Raw genomic sequence first — 23,185 nt, 5'->3', positions numbered from 1 at the left:
GGGGGAGTGCAGTGTGCTCAGTATGGGGGGGGTGCAGTGTGCTCAGTATGGGAGGGGGGGGGGTGCAGTGTGCTCAGTATGGGGGGGGTGCAGTGTGCTCAGTATGGGGGGGGGTGCAGTGTGCTCAGTATGGGGGGGGTGCAGTGTGCTCAGTATGGGGGGGGTGCAGTGTGCTCAGTATGGGGGGAGTGCAGTGTGCTCAGTATGGGGGGGGGTGCAGTGTGCTCAGTATGGGGGGGGTGCAGCGTGCTCAGTATGGGAGGGGGGGGGGTGCAGTGTGCTCAGTATGGGGGGGGTGCAGTGTGCTCAGTATGGGGGGGGGGTGCAGTGTGCTCAGTATGGGGGGGGGGTGCAGTGTGCTCAGTATGGGGGGGGTGCAGTGTGCTCAGTATGGGGGGGGTGCAGTGTGCTCAGTATGGGGGGAGTGCAGTGTGCTCAGTATGGGGGGGGGGTGCAGTGTGCTCAGTATGGGGGGATCACCCTCTTGTGGTAGAGAATATATGACATGTGTGGAATTCTCTCTCCTGTCCTGCAGATTGGTGAGCCGCTTCCTCTGATCCCAGGTCCTGGCTCTGCTCCATGATCCTGACGCACCAATCAGGATGGAAGGCAAGTTCTCCTTCTCAGGTTCTCTAGGTGGGTACTGAACTTGAAGGTTTCCTCCTGTTTGGCCACAATCTGGTTAGGCTCCTCCCACACTCTAGTCTGGCTCCTCCCACTCTGCTTCTTCCTAAAAGACACCAAATATATTCGGCAATCTGGCAGCCCAATAAAACATTGTGAATTGTGGGCGGAGTTGTGAATTGTGGGCGGAGTTGTGAATTGTGGGCGGAGTTCAGCAGACAATAATAAGGATGGTATCTGAGCCATTTATACCTCACGGGAAATCCCGGGGACAGTGAAGCTGATCAGAGGAGGTTTCCAGGTTTATTGGAGGATCAGGGAGATCTCAGGGACAGTGAAGCTGATCGGAGGCTCCTTGTTTCCAGGTTCCTGGTGGATCAGGGAGATCCCGAGGACAGTGAAGCTGATCGGAGGCTCCCAGTTTCCAGGTTCCTGGAGGATCAGGGAGATCCCGGGGACAGTGAAGCTGATCGGAGGCTCCCAGTTTCCAGGTTCCTGGAGGATCAGGGAGATCCCGAGGACAGTGAAGCTGATCGGAGGCTCCCAGTTTCCAGGTTCCTGGAGGATCAGGGAGATCCCAGGGACAGTGAAGCTGATCGGAGGAGGTTTCCAGGTTCCTGGGAGGTTCAGGGAGATCGCAGAGATAGTGAGGCTGAACTGAAGAGGTTTCCAGGTTCCTGGAGGATAAGGCAGATCCTGGGGACAGTGGAGCTGATTGGAGGAGGTTCCCAGGTTCCTGGAGGATCAGGGAGATCCCGAGGACAGTGAAGCTGATTGGAGGCTCCCAGTTTCCAGGTTCCTGGTGGATAAGGGAGATCCCGAGGACAGTGAAGCTGATCGGAGGCTCCCAGTTTCCAGGTTCCTGGTGGATCAGGGAGATCCCGAGGACAGTGAAGCTGATCGGAGGCTCCCAGTTTCCAGGTTCCTGGTGGATCAGGGAGATCCCGAGGACAGTGAAGCTGATCGGAGGCTCCCAGTTTCCAGGTTCCTGGAGGATCAGGGAGATTCCAGGGACAGTGAAGCTGATTGGAGGCTCCCAGTTTCCAGGTTCCTGGTGGATAAGGGAGATCCCGAGGACAGTGAAGCTGATCGGAGGCTCCCAGTTTCCAGGTTCCTGGTGGATCAGGGAGATCCCGAGGACAGTGAAGCTGATCGGAGGCTCCCAGTTTCCAGGTGGATCAGGGAGATCCCGAGGACAGTGAAGCTGATCGGAGGCTCCCAGTTTCCAGGTTCCTGGAGGATCAGGGAGATTCCAGGGACAGTGAAGCTGATCGAAGGCTCCCAGTTTCCAGGTTCCTGGAGGATCAGGGAGATCCCGAGGACAGTGAAGCTGATCGGAGGCTCCCAGTTTCCTGGAGGATCAGGGAGATCCCGAGGACAGTGAAGCTGATCGGAGGCTCCCAGTTTCCAGGTTCCTGGAGGATCAGGGAGATCCCGGGGACAGTGAAGCTGATCGGAGGCTCCCAGTTTCCAGGTTCCTGGAGGATCATGGAGATTCCAGGGACAGTGAAGCTGATTGGAGGCTCCCAGTTTCCAGGTTCCTGGAGGATCAGGGAGATCCCGAGGACAGTGAAGCTGATCGGAGGCTCCCAGTTTCCAGGTTCCTGGAGGATCAGGGAGATTCCAGGGACAGTGAAGCTGATTGGAGGCTCCCAGTTTCCAAGTTCCTGGAGGATCAGGGAGATCCCGAGGACAGTGGAGCTGATCGGAGGCTCCCACTTTCCAGGTTCCTGGTGGATCAGGGAGATCCCGAGGACAGTGAAGCTGATCGGAGGCTCTCAGTTTCCAGGTTCCTGGAGGATCAGGGAGATCCCGAGGACAGTGAAGCTGATCGGAGGCTCCCAGTTTCCAGGTTCCTGGAGGATCAGGGAGATCCCGAGGACAGTGAAGCTGATTGGAGGCTCCCAGTTTCCAGGTTCCTGGAGGATCAGGGAGATCCCGAGGACAGTGATGCTGATCGGAGGCTCCCACTTTCCAGGTTCCTGGAGGATCAGGGAGATCCCGAGGACAGTGAAGCTGATCGGAGGCTCCCAGTTTCCAGGTTCCTGGAGGATCAGGGAGATCCCGAGGACAGTGAAGCTGATTGGAGGCTCCCAGTTTCCAGGTTCCTGGTGGATCAGGGAGATCCCGAGGACAGTGGAGCTGATCGGAGGCTCCCACTTTCCAGGTTCCTGGTGGATCAGGGAGATCCCGAGGACAGTGAAGCTGATCGGAGGCTCCCAGTTTCCAGGTTCCTGGAGGATCAGGGAGATCCCGAGGACAGTGAAGCTGATTGGAGGCTCCCAGTTTCCAGGTTCCTGGTGGATCAGGGAGATCCCGAGGACAGTGGAGCTGATCGGAGGCTCCCACTTTCCAGGTTCCTGGAGGATCAGGGAGATCCCGAGGACAGTGAAGCTGATCGGAGGCTCCCAGTTTCCAGGTTCCTGGTGGATCAGGGAGATCCCGAGGACAGTGAAGCTGATCGGTGGCTCCCAGTATCCCGGTTCCTGGAGGATCAGGGAGATCCCGAGGACAGTGAAGCTGATCGGAGGCTCCTAGTTTCCAGGTTCCTGGTGGATCAGGGAGATCCCGAGGACAGTGAAGCTGATCGGAGGCTCCCAGTTTCCAGGTTCCTGGAGGATCAGGGAGATCCCGAGGACAGTGAAGCTGATTGGAGGCTCCCAGTTTCCAGGTTCCTGGTGGATCAGGGAGATCCCGAGGACAGTGGAGCTGATCGGAGGCTCCCACTTTCCAGGTTCCTGGTGGATCAGGGAGATCCCGAGGACAGTGAAGCTGATCGGAGGCTCCCAGTTTCCAGGTTCCTGGAGGATCAGGGAGATCCCGAGGACAGTGAAGCTGATTGGAGGCTCCCAGTTTCCAGGTTCCTGGTGGATCAGGGAGATCCCGAGGACAGTGGAGCTGATCGGAGGCTCCCACTTTCCAGGTTCCTGGAGGATCAGGGAGATCCCGAGGACAGTGAAGCTGATCGGAGGCTCCCAGTTTCCAGGTTCCTGGTGGATCAGGGAGATCCCGAGGACAGTGAAGCTGATCGGTGGCTCCCAGTATCCCGGTTCCTGGAGGATCAGGGAGATCCCGAGGACAGTGAAGCTGATCGGAGGCTCCTAGTTTCCAGGTTCCTGGTGGATCAGGGAGATCCCGAGGACAGTGAAGCTGATCGGAGGCTCCTAGTTTCCAGGTTCCTGGTGGATCAGGAAGATCCCGAGGACAGTGAAGCTGATCGGAGGCTCCTAGTTTCCAGGTTCCTGGTGGATCAGGGAGATCCCGAGGACAGTGAAGCTGATCGGAGGCTCCCAGTTTCCAGGTTCCTGGTGGATCAGGGAGATCCCGAGGACAGTGAAGCTGATTGGAGGCTCCCAGGTTCCTGGTGGATCAGGGAGATCCCGAGGACAGTGAAGCTGATCGGAGGCTCCCAGGTACCTGGAGGATCAGGGAGATCCCGAGGACAGTGAAGCTGATTGGAGGCTCCCAGTTTCCAGGTTCCTGGTGGATCAGGGAGATCCCGAGGACAGTGAAGCTGATTGGAGGCTCCCAGGTTCCTGGTGGATCAGGGAGATCCCGAGGACAGTGAAGCTGATCGGAGGCTCCCAGGTACCTGGAGGATCAGGGAGATCCCGAGGACAGTGAAGCTGATCGGAGGCTCCTAGTTTCCAGGTTCCTGGAGGATCAGGGAGATCCCGAGGACAGTGAAGCTGATTGGAGGCTCCCAGTTTCCAGGTCCTTAGCATTGTAAATGTAGCATTCTATGAAGTCAGGTGGGTTGTGGGAGGAGTGATGATCCCCATTGGTGGGATGGAGCGATGATTAGCCCTCCTCCACACTGATGTCATGTGACTTCATGCACAGATGTCTATGCCAGTTGCACCCTGAAGTCGGAGTCGCACCAATGAGAACGGTTCTATTGCCGATCACTGAATGCGATGTGTCCAATCACATGACAGTTTGCAGCAGTGTGACCCAGGGCTGAAAGCTGACTCTGTCCATCATTCCTCACCCCAGGTCCCTGCACAGAGAGAATCAGCACTGAGGGGGGCGGGGTGAGACGTGGTCAGTGCTGCTTTCACATTCTGCACAGGGGGGGGTCAGTCTCTGCTGGGGCCCTTCTCACACACAGGGGCCAAATGGGGCTCCACATGGGGCATCTATTTAAGAACAGCCAGAGAGCTAATACCAGGACCGGACTGGCCATAGGGCACAGCGGCAATGTACCCGGTGGGCCGGGGCCACTGAGCCTAGGAAAAGCAGCCTGTTGATGACTGGGCTCCTCAGCAGGAGGTCAGAGGCGAGCGCCGCTCACCTCCCGATATTCGGCTACCTAAAGCGGGGCTGACAGGAGGAGAGACAGAGACGGCTCCTGTGGCAAGCATACACACCTCCCGGGACAGCCGCTGCAGACACAGTGGCACTGAAGAGAAAATGGCAGCCTCTTTCCTTCACCGGCTGGCACATTGTGACAGCCAAACAGTTCCGCTCTCTAGAGGCGGTGGATTGGGATGTCTCTTTGCTGGATGGGGGGATGTCTCTTTGCTGGATGGGGGGGGGGGGGGGATGTCTCTTTGCTGGATGGGAGGGATGTCTCTGCTGGATGGGGGGGGATGTCTCTTTGCTTTACCGGGGGGGATGTCTCTTTGCTTTACGGGGGGGATGTCTCTTTGCTTTACGGGGGGATGTCTCTTTGCTTTACGGGGGGGATGTCTCTTTGCTGGACGGGGGGGATGTCTCTTTGCTGGACGGGGGGGATGTCTCTTTGCTGGACGGGGGGATGTCTCTTTGCTGGACGGGGGGGAATGTCTCTTTGCTGGACGGGGGGGAATGTCTCTATGCTGGACGGGGGGAATGTCTCTTTGCTGGACGGGGTGATGTCTCTTTGCTGGATTGGGTTGTTTCTTTGCTGGACAGGGATGTCTCTTTGCTGAATATATAGGGGGCACTGTGATTAGATTTCTAGGGGCACTGTGATGTAAAGGAATCTGAGCTGTAAAGAGGCACTGTAATCAATGCAGTGCAGTCCCCTTTATATCACAGTGCCCCTTTACATTAGAGTGCAGAGGACTGACTCCATGAATATTCCATCACCAACCGCCCCCACGAATGCCCAAAGGTGTAGGAGGGGGTGCATGGGGTACACTCAGGGGTAAGAGGGGGTGCATGGGGTACACTCAGGGGTAAGAGGGGGTGCATGGGGTACACTCAGGGGTAAGAGGGGGTGCATGGGGTACACTCAGGGATAAGAGGGGGTGCATGGGGTACACTGAGGGGTAAGGGGGTATATTGGGTACACTTGGGGGTAGAAGGGGGTATATTTTGAGGGGTAGAGGTGGGTATATTGGGGGGGTAGAGGTGTGTATATTGGGTATATGGGGGGTAGAGGTGGGCATATTGGGTATATGGGGGGGGTAGAAGGGGGTGTATTAGGTATAGTGAGGGGTAGAGGTTGGTATATTAGGTATACTGGGAGGGGTAGAAGGGGGGTGTATTAGATATAATGAGGGGTAGAAGGGGGTATATTGGGTATACTGTTGGGTGGAGGTGGGTATATGAGGGGTAGAGGTGGGTATACTGGGGGTGGGGGTAGAGGTGGGTATACGGGGGGGTTGAGGTGGTTATACTGAGAGGTAGAGGTGGATATATTGGGTATACTGGGGGTAGAGTTGGGTATACTGGGGGTAGTGGTGGGTATACGGGGGGGGGGGGGTTTAGGTGGGTATATTGGGTATACTGAGGGTAGAGGTGGGTATACTGGTGGGGTAGATGTGAGTATACTGGGGGGCAGAGGCGGGCATACTGGGGGTATATTTGGTATACTGGGGGTAGAGGTGGGCATACTGGGAGGTAGAGGTAGGTATACTGGTGGGGTAGAGGTGGGTATATTGGGTATACTGGGTGTATAGGTGGGTATATTGGGTATACTGGAGGTAGAGTTGGGTATACTAGGGGGTAAAGGTGGGTATATGGGAATGGGGGGGCCGAGGTGGGTATACTGGGGGCTTTATTGGGTATACTGTGGGGTAGAGGTTGGCATATTGGGGGGTAGAGGTTGGCATACTGGGGGGTAGAGGTGGGTACACTGGGAGGGTAGAGGTAGGTACACTGGGGGGGTAGAGGCGGGTATTTTGGGTGTTCTGGTATACTGAGTACTCGGTGTATCTTCCCTTCCTCAGGACATTATGGAGAAATCCGGATGGTGAAGTGTGAATCGTTGGCGGGGGAGGGGGGTAGAGGTGGGTACACTGGGGGGGTAGAGGTAGGTACACTGGGGGGGTAGAGGCGGGTATTTTGGGTGTTCTGGTATACTGAGTACTCGGTGTATCTTCCCTTCCGCAGGACATTATGGAGAAATCTGGATGGTGAAGTGTGAATCATTGGCGGGGGGGGGATGGGGGGTAGAGATGGGTATACTGCGGCGGGGGGGGGGGGGGGGGTAGAGGTAGGTACACTGGGGGGGTAGAGGCGGGTATTTTGGCTGTTCTGGTATACTGAGTACTCGGTGTATCTTCCCTTCCTCAGGACATTATGGAGAAATCCGGATGGTGAAGTGTGAATCGTTGGCGGGGGGGGATGGGGGGTAGAGATGGGTATACTGGGGCGGGGGGGGGGGGTAGAGGTGGGTACACTGGGGGGGTAGAGGCGGGTATTTTGGCTGTTCTGGTATACTGAGTACTCGGTGTATCTTCCCTTCCTCAGGACATTATGGAGAAATCCGGATGGTGAAGTGTGAATCGTTGGCGGGGGAGGGGGGTAGAGGTGGATACACTGGGGGGGTAGAGGTAGGTACACTGGGGGGGTAGAGGCGGGTATTTTGGCTGTTCTGGTATACTGAGTACTCGGTGTATCTTCCCTTCCTCAGGACATTATGGAGAAATCCGGATGGTGAAGTGTGAATCATTGGCGGGGGGGGATGGGGGGTAGAGATGGGTATACTGGGGCGGGGGGGGGGGGGGTAGAGGTGGGTACACTGGGGGGGTAGAGGTGGGTACACTGGGGGGGTAGAGGCGGGTATTTTGGCTGTTCTGGTATACTGAGTACTCGGTGTATCTTCCCTTCCTCAGGACATTATGGAGAAATCCGGATGGTGAAGTGTGAATCGTTGGCGGGGGAGGGGGGTAGAGGTGGGTACACTGGGGGGGTAGAGGTAGGTACACTGGGGGGGTAGAGGCGGGTATTTTGGGTGTTCTGGTATACTGAGTACTCGGTGTATCTTCCCTTCCGCAGGACATTATGGAGAAATCTGGATGGTGAAGTGTGAATCATTGGCGGGGGGGGGATGGGGGGTAGAGATGGGTATACTGGGGCGGGGGGGGGGTAGAGGTAGGTACACTGGGGGGGTAGAGGCGGGTATTTTGGCTGTTCTGGTATACTGAGTACTCGGTGTATCTTCCCTTCCTCAGGACATTATGGAGAAATCCGGATGGTGAAGTGTGAATCGTTGGCGGAGTCGGAGCACAAAGATCGATGTGAAGTCAGTGACGGCATGAAAACCGGTAAGAGGAAAGGCAGAGATTGGGGGGCAGCGGAGGAGTAATACTCGGGGTGTCATATCCATCCCCTCCTCATTCTTTATCTGTGACAGAGAATGACCGCATCCAGTATGAACGCCCAGAGTCCGGCCCCGACCTCATCATGAAGGTGGAGCCAGAGGAGGACGTGTCCAGGTGGGGACCGCCCCTTCCCCGAGACCGCATCCTTCTGTCCAGGACCGAGCCGGGTGAGTGATGTATACGGGATTTATTCCTGAGCTGTGACCTCATACTCTACTGTATACACCTCATATAGTGTGACCGCATTCTGTATAATAGACCATAGTGACCACACACGGCTCCGACCAATGACAGGGCGACTTTGTGATCCGAGTCGCATCAAGTCGATGAACCTCTTGGGATATGGATCTGGTCAGGTAAGTAGCAGAGGATCTGGTCAGGTAAGTCGCAGAGGATCTGGTCAGGTAAGTCGCAGAGGATCTGGTCAGGTAAGTCGCAGAGGATCTGGTCAGGTAAGTCGCAGAGGATCTGGTCAGGTAAGTCGCAGAGGATCTGGTCAGGTAAGTCGCAGAGGATCTGGTCAGGTAAGTCGCAGAGGATCTGGTCAGGTAAGTCGCAGAGGATCTGGTCAGGTAAGTCGCAGAGGATCTGGTCAGGTAAGTAGCAGAGGGGGTTGTTCATCAGTTTCAGCTGCTTTGGTGTCAATGAAATCACCAACAGGTGCACTAGATGGGCAACAATGAGACGACCCCCAAAACAGGAATGGTGTTACAGGTGGAGGCCACTGACATTTTTTCCTCCTCATCTTCCCTGACTGTCTCTCACTGGTTCTGCATTTGGCCGGGGTCAGTGTCACTACTGGTACCATGAGGCCATACCTGGACCCTACAGAGGTCACACAGGCAGTCCAGCTCCTCCAGGATGGCACATCAATACCTGCCATTGCCAGAAGGTGTGCTGTGTCTCCCAGCACAGTCTCAAGAGCATGGAGGAGATTCCAGGAGACAAGAGCATGGAGGAGATTCCGGGAGACGAGAGCATGGAGGAGATTCCAGGAGACGAGAGCATGGAGGAGATTCCAGGAGACGAGAGCATGGAGGAGATTCCGGGAGAGGAGAGCATGGAGGAGATTCCAGGAGACGAGAGCATGGAGGAGATTCCGGGAGAGGAGAGCATGGAGGAGATTCCGGGAGAGGAGAGCACGGAGGAGATTCCAGGAGACGAGCATGGAGGAGATTCCAGGAGACAGGCAGTTCCTCTAGGAGGGCTGGACAGGACCATAGAAGGTCCTTAACCCATCAGCAGGACCAGTATCTGCTCCTATGTGGAGGAGGAACAGGATGAGCCCTGCCAGAGCCCTACAAAATGACCTCCAGCAGGCCACTGGTGTGAATATCTCTGACCAAACAATCAGAAACAGACTTCATGAGGGAGGCCTGAGGGCCCGACGTCCTCTAGTGGGCCCTGTGCTCACTGCCCGGCACCATAGAGCTGGATTGGCATTTGCCATTGAACCCCAGAATTGGCAGGTCCACCACTGGCACCCTGTGCTTTTCACAGATGAGAGCAGGTTCCCCCTGAGCACATGTGACAGACATGAAAGGGACTGGAGAAGCCGTGGAGAACGTTCTGCTGCCTGTAACATGGTTCAGTATGACCGTTGTGGTGGTGGGTCAGTGATGGTCTGGGGGGGCATCTCCATGGAGGGACACACAGACCTCTACAGGCTGGACAATGGCCCCCTGACTGCCATTAGGTATGGGGATGAAATCCTTGGACCCATTGTCAGACCCTACACTGGTGCAGGGGGTCCTGGGTTCCTCCTGGTGCGGTGTGCCCCGGGTTCCTCCTGGTGCGGTGTGCCCCGGGTTCCTCCTGGTGCGGTGTGCCCCGGGTTCCTCCTGGTGCGGTGTGCCCCGGGTTCCTCCTGGTGCGGTGTGCCCCGGGTTCCTCCTGGTGCGGTGTGCCCCGGGTTCCTCCTGGTGCGGTGTGCCCCGGGTTCCTCCTGGTGCGGTGTGCCCCGGGTTCCTCCTGGTGCGGTGTGCCCCGGGTTCCTCCTGGTGCGGTGTGCCCCGGGTTCCTCCTGGTGCGGTGTGCCCCGGGTTCCTCCTGGTGCGGTGTGCCCCGGGTTCCTCCTGGAGCGGTGTGCCCCGGGTTCCTCCTGGAGCGGTGTGCCCCGGGTTCCTCCTGGAGCGGTGTGCCCCGGGTTCCTCCTGGAGCGGTGTGCCCCGGGTTCCTCCTGGTGCGGTGTGCCCCGGGTTCCTCCTGGTGCGGTGTGCCCCGGGTTCCTCCTGGTGCGGTGTGCCCCGGGTTCCTCCTGGTGCGGTGTGCCCCGGGTTCCTCCTGGTGCGGTGGGTCCCGTGTCCTGACCTCCTATGATCCTGTTCTGTGTATTTTACATCCCGTGTCCTGACCTCCTATGATCCTGTTCTGTGTATTATACATCCCGTGTCCTGACCTCCTATGATCCTGTTCTGTGTATTATACATCCCGTGTCCTGACCTCCTATGATCCTGTTCTGTGTATTATACATCCCGTGTCCTGACCTCCTATGATCCTGTTCTGTGTATTATACATCCCGTGTCCTGACCTCCTATGATCCTGTTCTGTGTATTATACATCCCGTGTCCTGACCTCCTATGATCCTGTTCTGTGTATTATACATCCCGTGTCCTGACCTCCTATGATCCTGTTCTGTGTATTATACATCCCGTGTCCTGACCTCCTATGATCCTGTTCTGTGTATTATACATCCCGTGTCCTGACCTCCTATGATCCTGTTCTGTGTATTATACATCCCGTGTCCTGACCTCCTATGAACCTGTTCTGTGTATTATACATCCCGTGTCCTGACCTCCTATGATCCTGTTCTGTGTATTATACATCCCGTGTCCTGACCTCCTATGATCCTGTTCTGTGTATTATACATCCCGTGTCCTGACCTCCTACGATCCTGTTCTGTGTATTATACATCCCGTGTCCTGACTTTCTCTATATATCTCATGCAGGAGCATCGTCAGGGATCTCGGCATACGTGACTCCATCTCACCGTTTCAGTGCTGACCGGCAGCGTAGGCATCCTGGGATGGTTTTGTCTCGGCCGAGACGCGGAGAAACGGCGCGGTTCCTGGAAAAGGAACGGCTGAGGAACGTGAAGTTCAGCGATCGGGAGAACAATGTCCTGGTGAAGAAAATCTCTGAGAATTATGAGAAGATTCTGGGCAGACTGATCACGGGAACCTCGGCGGCGGAGAAGAAGGAGATCTGGAGGGACATCGTGGCCGCGGTGAACAGCGTCTCCCACCATACACGCACCGTGGCTCAGTGTAAGAAGAGGTACTCCGACATCAAGAAGAAGGTGAAGGAGAAACTGACCAAACAGAGAGGAGGGAAGCAAGTCAATGTCTTCTTCTGGCCATACGAGAAACACATGCTGAGTCTCATGTCAAGCAAGATGGCCCTCAGCTTGAATGAAGAGGTGGACTCCCCAGCTGTGAGCGATGAGGAGGACTCGGCTCACACACTGACCCCATGTGAAGGTGAGAAAGCCATTCAGATATCAGTAGAAGGGGAAGAGAGGGTCAGAGTCACCCCTGGTGGTCTCCATCCAGATATCAGCGGAAGGAAAATAGAGGGTTAGAGTCACTCATTGAGGTCTCCATCCAGATATCAATGGAAGGGGAAGAGAGGATCAGAGTCATCCCTGGTGGTCTCCATCCAGATATCAATGGAAGGGGAAGAGAGGATCAGAGTCATCCCTGGTGGTCTCCATCCAGATATCAATGGAAGGGGAAGAGAGGATCAGAGTCATCCCTGGTGGTCTCCATCCAGATATCAATGGAAGGGGAAGAGAGGATCAGAGTCATCCCTGGTGGTCTCCATCCAGATATCAATGGAAGGGGAAGAGAGGATCAGAGTCATCCCTGGTGGTCTCCATCCAGATATCAGTGGAAGGGGAAGAGAGGATCAGAGTCATCCCTGGTGGTCTCCATCCAGATATCGGTGTAGGGAGGTAGAGGAAAGAGAAGAGAGGGATAATCACCCCTGGTTGTCTCCATCCAGAGATCGGTGTAGGGAGGTAGAGGAAAGAGAAGAGAGGGATAGTCACTCCTGGAGGTCTCCATCCACATATCAATGGAAGCAGAAGAGAGGGTCAGAGTCACCCCTGGTGGTCTCCATCCAGATATTGGTGTACAGAGGTAGAGGAAAGAGAAGAGAGGGTTGAGTCACTCCTGGTGATCTCCATTCAGATATCTGTGCAGGGGGTAGAGGAAGGAGAAGATAAGGTTAGAGTCACCCTGGTGGTCTCCATCCTGATATCAGTGCAGGGGGTTTGTTGAACAGCTGTGTACGGCTGATCATTGTACACTATGTTGGGGGAAGGCTCCTCACATCATGGACGGGGTCTCTGGAAGAGTTATGTTCGGCTGATCATTGTACACTATGTTGGGGGAAGGCTCCTCACATCATGGACGGGGTCTCTGGAAGAGTTATGTTCGGCTGATCATTGTACACTATGTTGGGGGAAGGCTCCTCACATCATGGACGGGGTCTCTGGAAGAGTTATGTTCGGCTGATCATTGTACACTATGTTGGGGGAAGGCTCCTCACATCATGGACGGGGTCTCTGGAAGAGTTCGGCTGATCATTGTACACTTTGTTGGGGGAAGGCTCCTCACATCATGGACGGGGTCTCTGGAAGAGTTCGGCTGATCATTGTACACTATGTTGGGGGAAGGCTCCTCACATCATGGACGGGGTCTCTGGAAGAGTTATGTTCGGCTGATCATTGTACACTATGTTGGGGGAAGGCTCCTCACATCATGGACGGGGTCTCTGGAAGAGTTCGGCTGATCATTGTACACTATGTTGGGGGAATGCTCCTCACATCATGGATGGGGTCTCTGGAAGAGTTATGTTCGGCTGATCATTGTACACTATGTTGGGGGAAGGCTCCTCACATCATGGACGGGGTCTCTGGAAGAGTTATGTACGGCTGATCATTGTACACTATGTTGGGGGAAGGCTCCTCACATCATGGACGAGGTCTCTGGAAGAGTTATGTTTGGCTGATCATTGTACACTATGTTGGGGAAATGCTCCTCACATCATGGACGGGGTCTCTGGAAGAGTTCGGCTGATCATTGTACACTATGTTGGGGGAAGGCTCCTCGCATCATGGACGGGGTCTCTGGAAGAGTTCGGCTGATCATTGTACACTATGTTGGGGGAAGGCTCCTCACATCATGGACGGGGTCTCTGGAAGAGTTATGTTCGGCTGATCATTGTACACTATGTTGGGGGAAGGCTCCTCACATCATGGATGGGGTCTCTGGAAGAGTTATGTTCGGCTGATCATTGTACACTATGTTGGGGGAAGGCTCCTCACATCATGGACGGGGTCTCTGGAAGAGTTCGGCTGATCATTGTACACTATGTTGGGGGAATGCTCCTCACATCATGGACGGGGTCTCTGGAAGAGTTATGTTCGGCTGATCATTGTACACTATGTTGGGGGAAGGCTCCTCACATCATGGACGGGGTCTCTGGAAGAGTTATGTTCGGCTGATCATTGTACACTATGTTGGGGGAAGGCTCCTCACATCATGGACGGGGTCTCTGGAAGAGTTATGTTCGGCTGATCATTGTACACTATGTTGGGGGAAGGCTCCTCACATCATGGACGGGGTCTCTGGAAGAGTTATGTTCGGCTGATTATTGTACACTATGTTGGGGGAAGGCTCCTCACATCATGGACGGGGTCTCTGGAAGAGTTATGTTCGGCTGATCATTGTACACTATGTTGGGGGAAGGCTCCTCACATCATGGACGGGGTCTCTGGAAGAGTTCGGCTGATCATTGTACACTATGTTGGGGGAAGGCTCCTCACATCATGGACAGGGTCTCTGGAAGAGTTATGTACGGCTGATCATTGTACACTTTGTTGGGGGAAGGCTCCTCACATCATGGACGGGGTCTCTGGAAGAGTTCGGCTGATCATTGTACACTATGTTGGGGGAAGGCTCCTCACATCATGGACGGGGTCTCTGGAAGAGTTCGGCTGATCATTGTACACTATGTTGGGGGAAGACTCCTCACATCATGGACGGGGTCTCTAGAAGAGTTATGTACGGCTGATCATTGTACACTATGTTGGGGGAAGGCTCCTCACATCATGGACGGGGTCTCTGGAAGAGTTATGTACGGCTGATCATTGTACACTATGTTGGGGGAAGGCTCCTCACATCATGGACGGGGTCTCTGGAAGAGTTACGTTCGGCTGATCATTGTACACTATGTTGGGAGAAGGCTCCTCACATCATGGACGGGGTCTCTGGAAGAGTTATGTTCGGTTGATCATTGTACACTATGTTGGGGAAATGCTCCTCACATCATGGACGGGGTCTCTGGAAGAGTTATGTTCGGCTGATCATTGTACACTTTGTTGGGGGAAGGCTCCTCACATCATGGACGGGGCCTCTGGAAGAGTTATGTTCGGCTGATCATTGTACACTATGTTGGGGGAAGGCTCCTCACATCATGGACGGGGTCTCTGGAAGAGTTACGTTCGGCTGATCATTGTACACTATGTTGGGGGAAGGCTCCTCACATCATGGACGGGGTCTCTGGAAGAGTTCGGCTGATCATTGTACACTATGTTGGGGGAAGGCTCCTCACATCATGGACGGGGTCTCTGGAAGAGTTATGTACGGCAGATCATTGTACACTATGTTGGGGGAAGGCTCCTCACATCATGGACGGGGTCTCTGGAAGAGTTACGTTCGGCTGATCATTGTACACTATGTTGGGGGAAGGCTCCTCACATCATGGAAGGGGTCTCTGGAAGAGTTATGTTCGGCTGATCATTGTACACTATGTTGGGGAAATGCTCCTCACATCATGGACGGGGTCTCTGGAAGAGTTCGGCTGATCATTGTACACTATGTTGGGGGAAGGCTCCTCACATCATGGACGGGGTCTCTGGAAGAGTTCGGCTGATCATTGTACACTATGTTGGGGGAAGGCTCCTCACATCATGGACGGGGTCTCTGGAAGAGTTCGGCTGATCATTGTACACTTTGTTGGGGGAAGGCTCCTCACATCATGGACGGGGTCTCTGGAAGAGTTATGTTCGGCTGATCATTGTACACTATGTTGGGGAAATGCTCCTCACATCATGGACGGGGTCTCTGGAAGAGTTCGGCTGATCATTGTACACTATGTTGGGGGAAGGCTCCTCACATCATGGACGGGGTCTCTGGAAGAGTTCGGCTGATCATTGTACACTTTGTTGGGGGAAGGCTCCTCACATCATGGACGGGGTCTCTGGAAGAGTTATGTTCGGCTGATCATTGTACACTATGTTGGGGGAAGGCTCCTCACATCATGGACGGGGTCTCTGGAAGAGTTATGTACGGCAGATCATTGTACACTATGTTGGGGGAAGGCTCCTCACATCATGGACGGGGTCTCTGGAAGAGTTACGTTCGGCTGATCATTGTACACTATGTTGGGGGAAGGCTCCTCACATCATGGACGGGGTCTCTGGAAGAGTTATGTTCGGCTGATCATTGTACACTATGTTGGGGAAATGCTCCTCACATCATGGACGGGGTCTCTGGAAGAGTTCGGCTGATCATTGTACACTATGTTGGGGGAAGGCTCCTCACATCATGGACGGGGTCTCTGGAAGAGTTCGGCTGATCATTGTACACTATGTTGGGGGAAGGCTCCTCACATAATGGATGGGGTCTCTGGAAGAGTTATGTTCGGCTGATCATTGTACACTATGTTGGGGGAAGGCTCCTCACATCATGGACAGGGTCTCTGGAAGAGTTATGTTCGGCTGATCATTGTACACTATGTTGGGGGAAGGCTCCTCACATCATGGACGGGGTCTCTGGAAGAGTTCGGCTGATCATTGTACACTTTGTTGGGGGAAGGCTCCTCACATCATGGACGGGGTCTCTGGAAGAGTTATGTTCGGCTGATCATTGTACACTATGTTGGGGGAAGGCTCCTCACATCATGGACGGGGTCTCTGGAAGAGTTATGTACGGCAGATCATTGTACACTATGTTGGGGGAAGGCTCCTCACATCATGGACGGGGTCTCTGGAAGAGTTACGTTCGGCTGATCATTGTACACTATGTTGGGGGAAGGCTCCTCACATCATGGACGGGGTCTCTGGAAGAGTTATGTTCGGCTGATCATTGTACACTATGTTGGGGAAATGCTCCTCACATCATGGACGGGGTCTCTGGAAGAGTTCGGCTGATCATTGTACACTATGTTGGGGGAAGGCTCCTCACATCATGGACGGGGTCTCTGGAAGAGTTATGTTCGGCTGATCATTGTACACTATGTTGGGGGAAGGCTCCTCACATCATGGACGGGGTCTCTGGAAGAGTTATGTTCGGCTGATCATTGTACACTATGTTGGGGAAATGCTCCTCACATCATGGACGGGGTCTCTGGAAGAGTTCGGCTGATCATTGTACACTATGTTGGGGGAAGGCTCCTCACATCATGGACGGGGTCTCTGGAAGAGTTATGTACGGCAGATCATTGTACACTATGTTGGGGGAAGGCTCCTCACATCATGGACGGGGTCTCTGGAAGAGTTATGTTCGGCTGATCATTGTACACTATGTTGGGGGAAGGCTCCTCACATCATGGACGGGGTCTCTGGAAGAGTTATGTACGGCAGATCATTGTACACTATGTTGGGGGAAGGCTCCTCACATCATGGACGGGGTCTCTGGAAGAGTTACGTTCGGCTGATCATTGTACACTATGTTGGGGGAAGGCTCCTCACATCATGGACGGGGTCTCTGGAAGAGTTATGTTCGGCTGATCATTGTACACTATGTTGGGGAAATGCTCCTCACATCATGGACGGGGTCTCTGGAAGAGTTCGGCTGATCATTGTACACTATGTTGGGGGAAGGCTCCTCACATCATGGACGGGGTCTCTGGAAGAGTTCGGCTGATCATTGTACACTATGTTGGGGGAAGGCTCCTCACATAATGGATGGGGTCTCTGGAAGAGTTATGTTCGGCTGATCATTGTACACTATGTTGGGGGAAGGCTCCTCACATCATGGACAGGGTCTCTGGAAGAGTTATGTTCGGCTGATCATTGTACACTATGTTGGGGGAAGGCTCCTCACATCATGGACGGGGTCTCTGGAAGAGTTCGGCTGATCATTGTACACTTTGTTGGGGGAAGGCTCCTCACATCATGGACGGGGTCTCTGGAAGAGTTATGTACGGCAGATCATTGTACACTATGTTGGGGGAAGGCTCCTCACATAATGGATGGGGTCTCTGGAAGAGTTATGTTCGGCTGATCATTGTACACTATGTTGGGGGAAGGCTCCTCACATCATGGACGGGGTCTCTGGAAGAGTTACGTTCGGCTGATCATTGTACACTATGTTGGGGGAAGGCTCCTCACATCATGGACGGGGTCTCTGGAAGAGTTATGTTCGGCTGATCATTGTACACTATGTTGGGGAAATGCTCCTCACATCATGGACGGGGTCTCTGGAAGAGTTCGGCTGATCATTGTACACTATGTTGGGGGAAGGCTCCTCACATCATGGACGGGGTCTCTGGAAGAGTTATGTTCGGCTGATCATTGTACACTATGTTGGGGGAAGGCTCCTCACATCATGGACGGGGTCTCTGGAAGAGTTATGTTCGGCTGATCATTGTACACTATGTTGGGGAAATGCTCCTCACATCATGGACGGGGTCTCTGGAAGAGTTCGGCTGATCATTGTACACTATGTTGGGGGAAGGCTCCTCACATCATGGACGGGGTCTCTGGAAGAGTTATGTACGGCAGATCATTGTACACTATGTTGGGGGAAGGCTCCTCACATCATGGACGGGGTCTCTGGAAGAGTTATGTTCGGCTGATCATTGTACACTATGTTGGGGGAAAGCTCCTCACATCATGGACGGGGTCTCTGGAAGAGTTACGTTCGGCTGATCATTGTACACTATGTTGGGGGAAGGCTCCTCACATCATGGACGGGGTCTCTGGAAGAGTTATGTTCGGCTGATCATTGTACACTATGTTGGGGGAAGGCTCCTCACATCATGGACGGGGTCTCTGGAAGAGTTATGTACGGCAGATCATTGTACACTATGTTGGGGGAAGGCTCCTCACATCATGGACGGGGTCTCTGGAAGAGTTACGTTCGGCTGATCATTGTACACTATGTTGGGGGAAGGCTCCTCACATCATGGACGGGGTCTCTGGAAGAGTTATGTTCGGCTGATCATTGTACACTATGTTGGGGAAATGCTCCTCACATCATGGACGGGGTCTCTGGAAGAGTTCGGCTGATCATTGTACACTATGTTGGGGGAAGGCTCCTCACATCATGGACGGGGTCTCTGGAAGAGTTCGGCTGATCATTGTACACTATGTTGGGGGAAGGCTCCTCACATAATGGATGGGGTCTCTGGAAGAGTTATGTTCGGCTGATCATTGTACACTATGTTGGGGGAAGGCTCCTCACATCATGGACAGGGTCTCTGGAAGAGTTATGTTCGGCTGATCATTGTACACTATGTTGGGGGAAGGCTCCTCACATCATGGACGGGGTCTCTGGAAGAGTTCGGCTGATCATTGTACACTTTGTTGGGGGAAGGCTCCTCACATCATGGACGGGGTCTCTGGAAGAGTTATGTTCGGCTGATCATTGTACACTATGTTGGGGGAAGGCTCCTCACATCATGGATGGGGTCTCTGGAAGAGTTATGTACGGCAGATCATTGTACACTATGTTGGGGGAAGGCTCCTCACATCATGGACGGGGTCTCTGGAAGAGTTACGTTCGGCTGATCATTGTACACTATGTTGGGGGAAGGCTCCTCACATCATGGACGGGGTCTCTGGAAGAGTTATGTTCGGCTGATCATTGTACACTATGTTGGGGAAATGCTCCTCACATCATGGACGGGGTCTCTGGAAGAGTTCGGCTGATCATTGTACACTATGTTGGGGGAAGGCTCCTCACATCATGGACGGGGTCTCTGGAAGAGTTATGTTCGGCTGATCATTGTACACTATGTTGGGGGAAGGCTCCTCACATCATGGACGGGGTCTCTGGAAGAGTTATGTTCGGCTGATCATTGTACACTATGTTGGGGAAATGCTCCTCACATCATGGACGGGGTCTCTGGAAGAGTTCGGCTGATCATTGTACACTATGTTGGGGGAAGGCTCCTCACATCATGGACGGGGTCTCTGGAAGAGTTATGTACGGCAGATCATTGTACACTATGTTGGGGGAAGGCTCCTCACATCATGGACGGGGTCTCTGGAAGAGTTATGTTCGGCTGATCATTGTACACTATGTTGGGGGAAAGCTCCTCACATCATGGACGGGGTCTCTGGAAGAGTTACGTTCGGCTGATCATTGTACACTATGTTGGGGGAAGGCTCCTCACATCATGGACGGGGTCTCTGGAAGAGTTATGTTCGGCTGATCATTGTACACTATGTTGGGGGAAGGCTCCTCACATCATGGACGGGGTCTCTGGAAGAGTTATGTTCGGCTGATCATTGTACACTATGTTGGGGGAAGGCTCCTCACATCATGGACGGGGTCTCTGGAAGAGTTATGTTCGGCTGATCATTGTACACTATGTTGGGGAAATGCTCCTCACATCATGGACGGGGTCTCTGGAAGAGTTATGTTCGGCTGATCATTGTACACTATGTTGGGGGAAGGCTCCTCACATCATGGACGGGGTCTCTGGAAGAGTTATGTTCGGCTGATCATTGTACACTATGTTGGGGGAAGGCTCCTCACATCATGGACGGGGTCTCTGGAAGAGTTATGTTCGGCTGATCATTGTACACTATGTTGGGGGAAGGCTCCTCACATCATGGACGGGGTCTCTGGAAGAGTTATGTTCGGCTGATCATTGTACACTATGTTGGGGGAAGGCTCCTCACATCATGGACGGGGTCTCTGGAAGAGTTCGGCTGATCATTGTACACTATGTTGGGGGAAGGCTCCTCACATCATGGACGGGGTCTCTGGAAGAGTTATGTTCGGCTGATCATTGTACACTATGTTGGGGGAAGGCTCCTCACATCATGGACGGGGTCTCTGGAAGAGTTTGGCTGATCATTGTACACTTTGTTGGGGGAAGGCTCCTCACATCATGGACGGGGTCTCTGGAAGAGTTCGGCTGATCATTGTACACTTTGTTGGGGGAAGGCTCCTCACATCATGGACGGGGTCTCTGGAAGAGTTACGTTCGGCTGATCATTGTACACTATGTTGGGGGAAGGCTCCTCACATCATGGACGGGGTCTCTGGAAGAGTTCGGCTGATCATTGTACACTATGTTGGGGGAAGGCTCCTCACATCATGGACGGGGTCTCTGGAAGAGTTATGTTCGGCTGATCATTGTACACTATGTTGGGGGAAGGCTCCTCACATCATGGACGGGGTCTCTGGAAGAGTTATGTTCGGCTGATCATTGTACACTATGTTGGGGGAAGGCTCCTCACATCATGGACGGGGTCTCTGGAAGAGTTCGGCTGATCATTGTACACTATGTTGGGGGAAGGCTCCTCACATCATGGACGGGGTCTCTGGAAGAGTTCGGCTGATCATTGTACACTATGTTGGGGGAAGACTCCTCACATCATGGACGGGGTCTCTAGAAGAGTTATGTACGGCTGATCATTGTACACTATGTTGGGGGAAGGCTCCTCACATCATGGACGGGGTCTCTGGAAGAGTTATGTACGGCTGATCATTGTACACTATGTTGGGGGAAGGCTCCTCACATCATGGACGGGGTCTCTGGAAGAGTTATGTTCGGTTGATCATTGTACACTATGTTGGGGAAATGCTCCTCACATCATGGACGGGGTCTCTGGAAGAGTTACGTTCGGCTGATCATTGTACACTATGTTGGGGGAAGGCTCCTCACATCATGGACGGGGTCTCTGGAAGAGTTATGTTCGGCTGATCATTGTACACTTTGTTAGGGGAAGGCTCCTCACATCATGGACGGGGTCTCTGGAAGAGTTATGTTCGGCTGATCATTGTACACTATGTTGGGGGAAGGCTCCTCACATCATGGACGGGGTCTCTGGAAGAGTTCGGCTGATCATTGTACACTATGTTGGGGGAAGGCTCCGCACATCATGGACGGAGTCTCTGGAAGAGTTATGTTCGGCTGATCATTGTACACTATGTTGGGGGAAGGCTCCTCACATCATGGACGAGGTCTCTGGAAGAGTTATGTTCGGCTGATCATTGTACACTATGTTGGGGGAAGGCTCCTCACATCATGGACGGGGTCTCTGGAAGAGTTATGTTCGGCTGATCATTGTACACTATGTTGGGGGAAGGCTCCTCACATCATGGACGGGGTCTCTGGAAGAGTTCGGCTGATCATTGTACACTATGTTGGGGGAAGGCTCCGCACATCATGGACGGGGTCTCTGGAAGAGTTATGTTCGGCTGATCATTGTACACTATGTTGGGGGAAGGCTCCTCACATCATGGACGAGGTCTCTGGAAGAGTTATGTTCGGCTGATCATTGTACACTATGTTGGGGGAAGGCTCCTCACATCATGGACGGGGTCTCTGGAAGAGTTATGTTCGGCTGATCATTGTACACTATGTTGGGGGAAGGCTCCTCACATCATGGACGGGGTCTCTGGAAGAGTTCGGCTGATCATTGTACACTATGTTGGGGGAAGGCTCCTCACATCATGGACGGGGTCTCTGGAAGAGTTATGTTCGGCTGATCATTGTACACATTGTAGGGGATGGCTCCTTACTCCATGGGGGGGTTTTCAGTATAGGACCTCTTTAGATGAATGTCTATTCCGTGACATGGAGCAGCTCTCACATCCCCGGGCTATCCTCCTTCACCCTTTGGCTTGTCGTACATTCCAGGGGGGTTATTAGACCTCGGTGTACCAGCAGTCTGTCTGCTGATGATGTTGATGAACAGACACAAACCATTAGCTGTGGTAGAAGTGAATAGGGAAGACTTGCACTAAGAGTTGGAAAGGTAGAAGGCCTTCTTAGCTCTTATCATGCGTGGGGGGGGGGGGTGGTGGTAGGTTGGTGGGGGTAGAGTTCAGAGTTCCCTTTTAGTAATGGACAAAGTCTAACTATTGCTCTTCTTTCCTTAGCACTTCCCATCAGACGGAGCCTGAATGATGGCGGACGGAAAGTGGACTGCGCACCGGGGAAGGAGGACATGGCGGAGGAGACCTCTCTGGCCACCACAGAGAAATATGACCTGTTCAGTGACCAGGATAGCCAAGAAAATGGGGACATTTCTGAAGCCCAATGTGACTCCCAGCAGTCCAGCTCCGTTCCATCACAGAACGATCTAGACCCTCACCAGGCAGATACAACTCTAGAACGTTCGCTCCGCCAGCTCTCAGCCTGCGTAAAGGCCCAGACAGCCACGCTGAGGCAGACAAATGTCATTCTAAGGAATCTTTCTACTAACATGCAAAGTGGCTTCCAGCAGCTGGTTCACATCATTCAGCAAGTAGCCAGCATGCCTCGGCCAGACAATCAGCCTGGGGCCAATGGACAGTCCTCTACCCTACCCACCACTATGCCAGCTGGTGCCCATATTGGGCGTGGCAGACCTGGCCGAGGCAGAGGACGACGCTCACACAGTGCCTCCAATCCAGCAAAGAAGAGTCGTGGGAAATCATGAGACATTACTGACTACAGTATAATAAAAGCTTTGTATGAGGTTAAATATTGGAACCCCTGTATTTCCGTGTGTGACTGCACCACAGGAGCTTACACTCTGATTCAATTACAGCTACACAAAATTACATGATTGTATATGTCCCTGAGACTGGCAGCTGAGGGGTTATTGCACATGTGCTGACAGCTGAGAGATGGATGCACATGAGCAGAGGAGGTGCTGAGAGGTTAAAGCAGATATATTGGGTGCTGAGAGGGCGATACTGGGGACAGGGGTATGTGCTGGAGGAGGGATACCAGGGAGAGACCAATGTGTGTGCTGGAGGAGGGATACCGGGGAGAGACCAATGTGTGTG

The 23,185-nt window shown here is 53.6% G+C and overlaps 1 protein-coding gene across 2 annotated transcripts; it reads left to right on the top strand.

Moving 5' to 3' along the window:
• The first annotated feature begins 469 nt into the window (after positions 1 to 469).
• LOC149461814 (uncharacterized) lies at positions 470 to 22,878 on the top strand. 2 transcript variants are annotated; one of them, XM_089677616.1, is made up of 5 exons: positions 470 to 636; positions 8,010 to 8,102; positions 8,192 to 8,326; positions 11,108 to 11,638; positions 22,292 to 22,878. In XM_089677616.1, the coding sequence occupies exons 1-5, from the start codon at positions 603 to 605 to the stop codon at positions 22,831 to 22,833; spliced, it is 1,335 nt and encodes a 444-aa protein (XP_089533742.1). In that variant the 5' UTR covers positions 470 to 602; the 3' UTR covers positions 22,834 to 22,878. The 2 variants fall into 2 exon arrangements, with proteins under 2 accessions (XP_089533742.1, XP_089533743.1); XM_089677617.1 differs by having other exon boundaries at positions 477 to 609.
• The last annotated feature ends 307 nt before the right edge of the window (positions 22,879 to 23,185 follow it).

This window comes from Staurois parvus, unplaced genomic scaffold, assembly GCF_062004578.1.
Source record: "Staurois parvus isolate SC_StPar_1 unplaced genomic scaffold, SC_StPar_1.0 ptg000191l, whole genome shotgun sequence".
In the NCBI taxonomy this organism is placed as follows: domain Eukaryota; kingdom Metazoa; phylum Chordata; class Amphibia; order Anura; family Ranidae; genus Staurois; species Staurois parvus.
This window is presented reverse-complemented; position numbering and strand designations above follow the sequence as displayed.

Coding starts and splice junctions, on each gene's coding strand:
- LOC149461814 (XM_089677616.1), top strand. CDS start 603: ATGGAAGGCAAGTTCTCCTTCTCAGGTTCTCTAG. Junction 637..8,009: donor CTCCTTCTCAGGTTCTCTAG/GTGGGTACTGAA, acceptor TCCCTTCCTCAG/GACATTATGGAGAAATCCGG. Junction 8,103..8,191: donor CAGTGACGGCATGAAAACCG/GTAAGAGGAAAG, acceptor TATCTGTGACAG/AGAATGACCGCATCCAGTAT.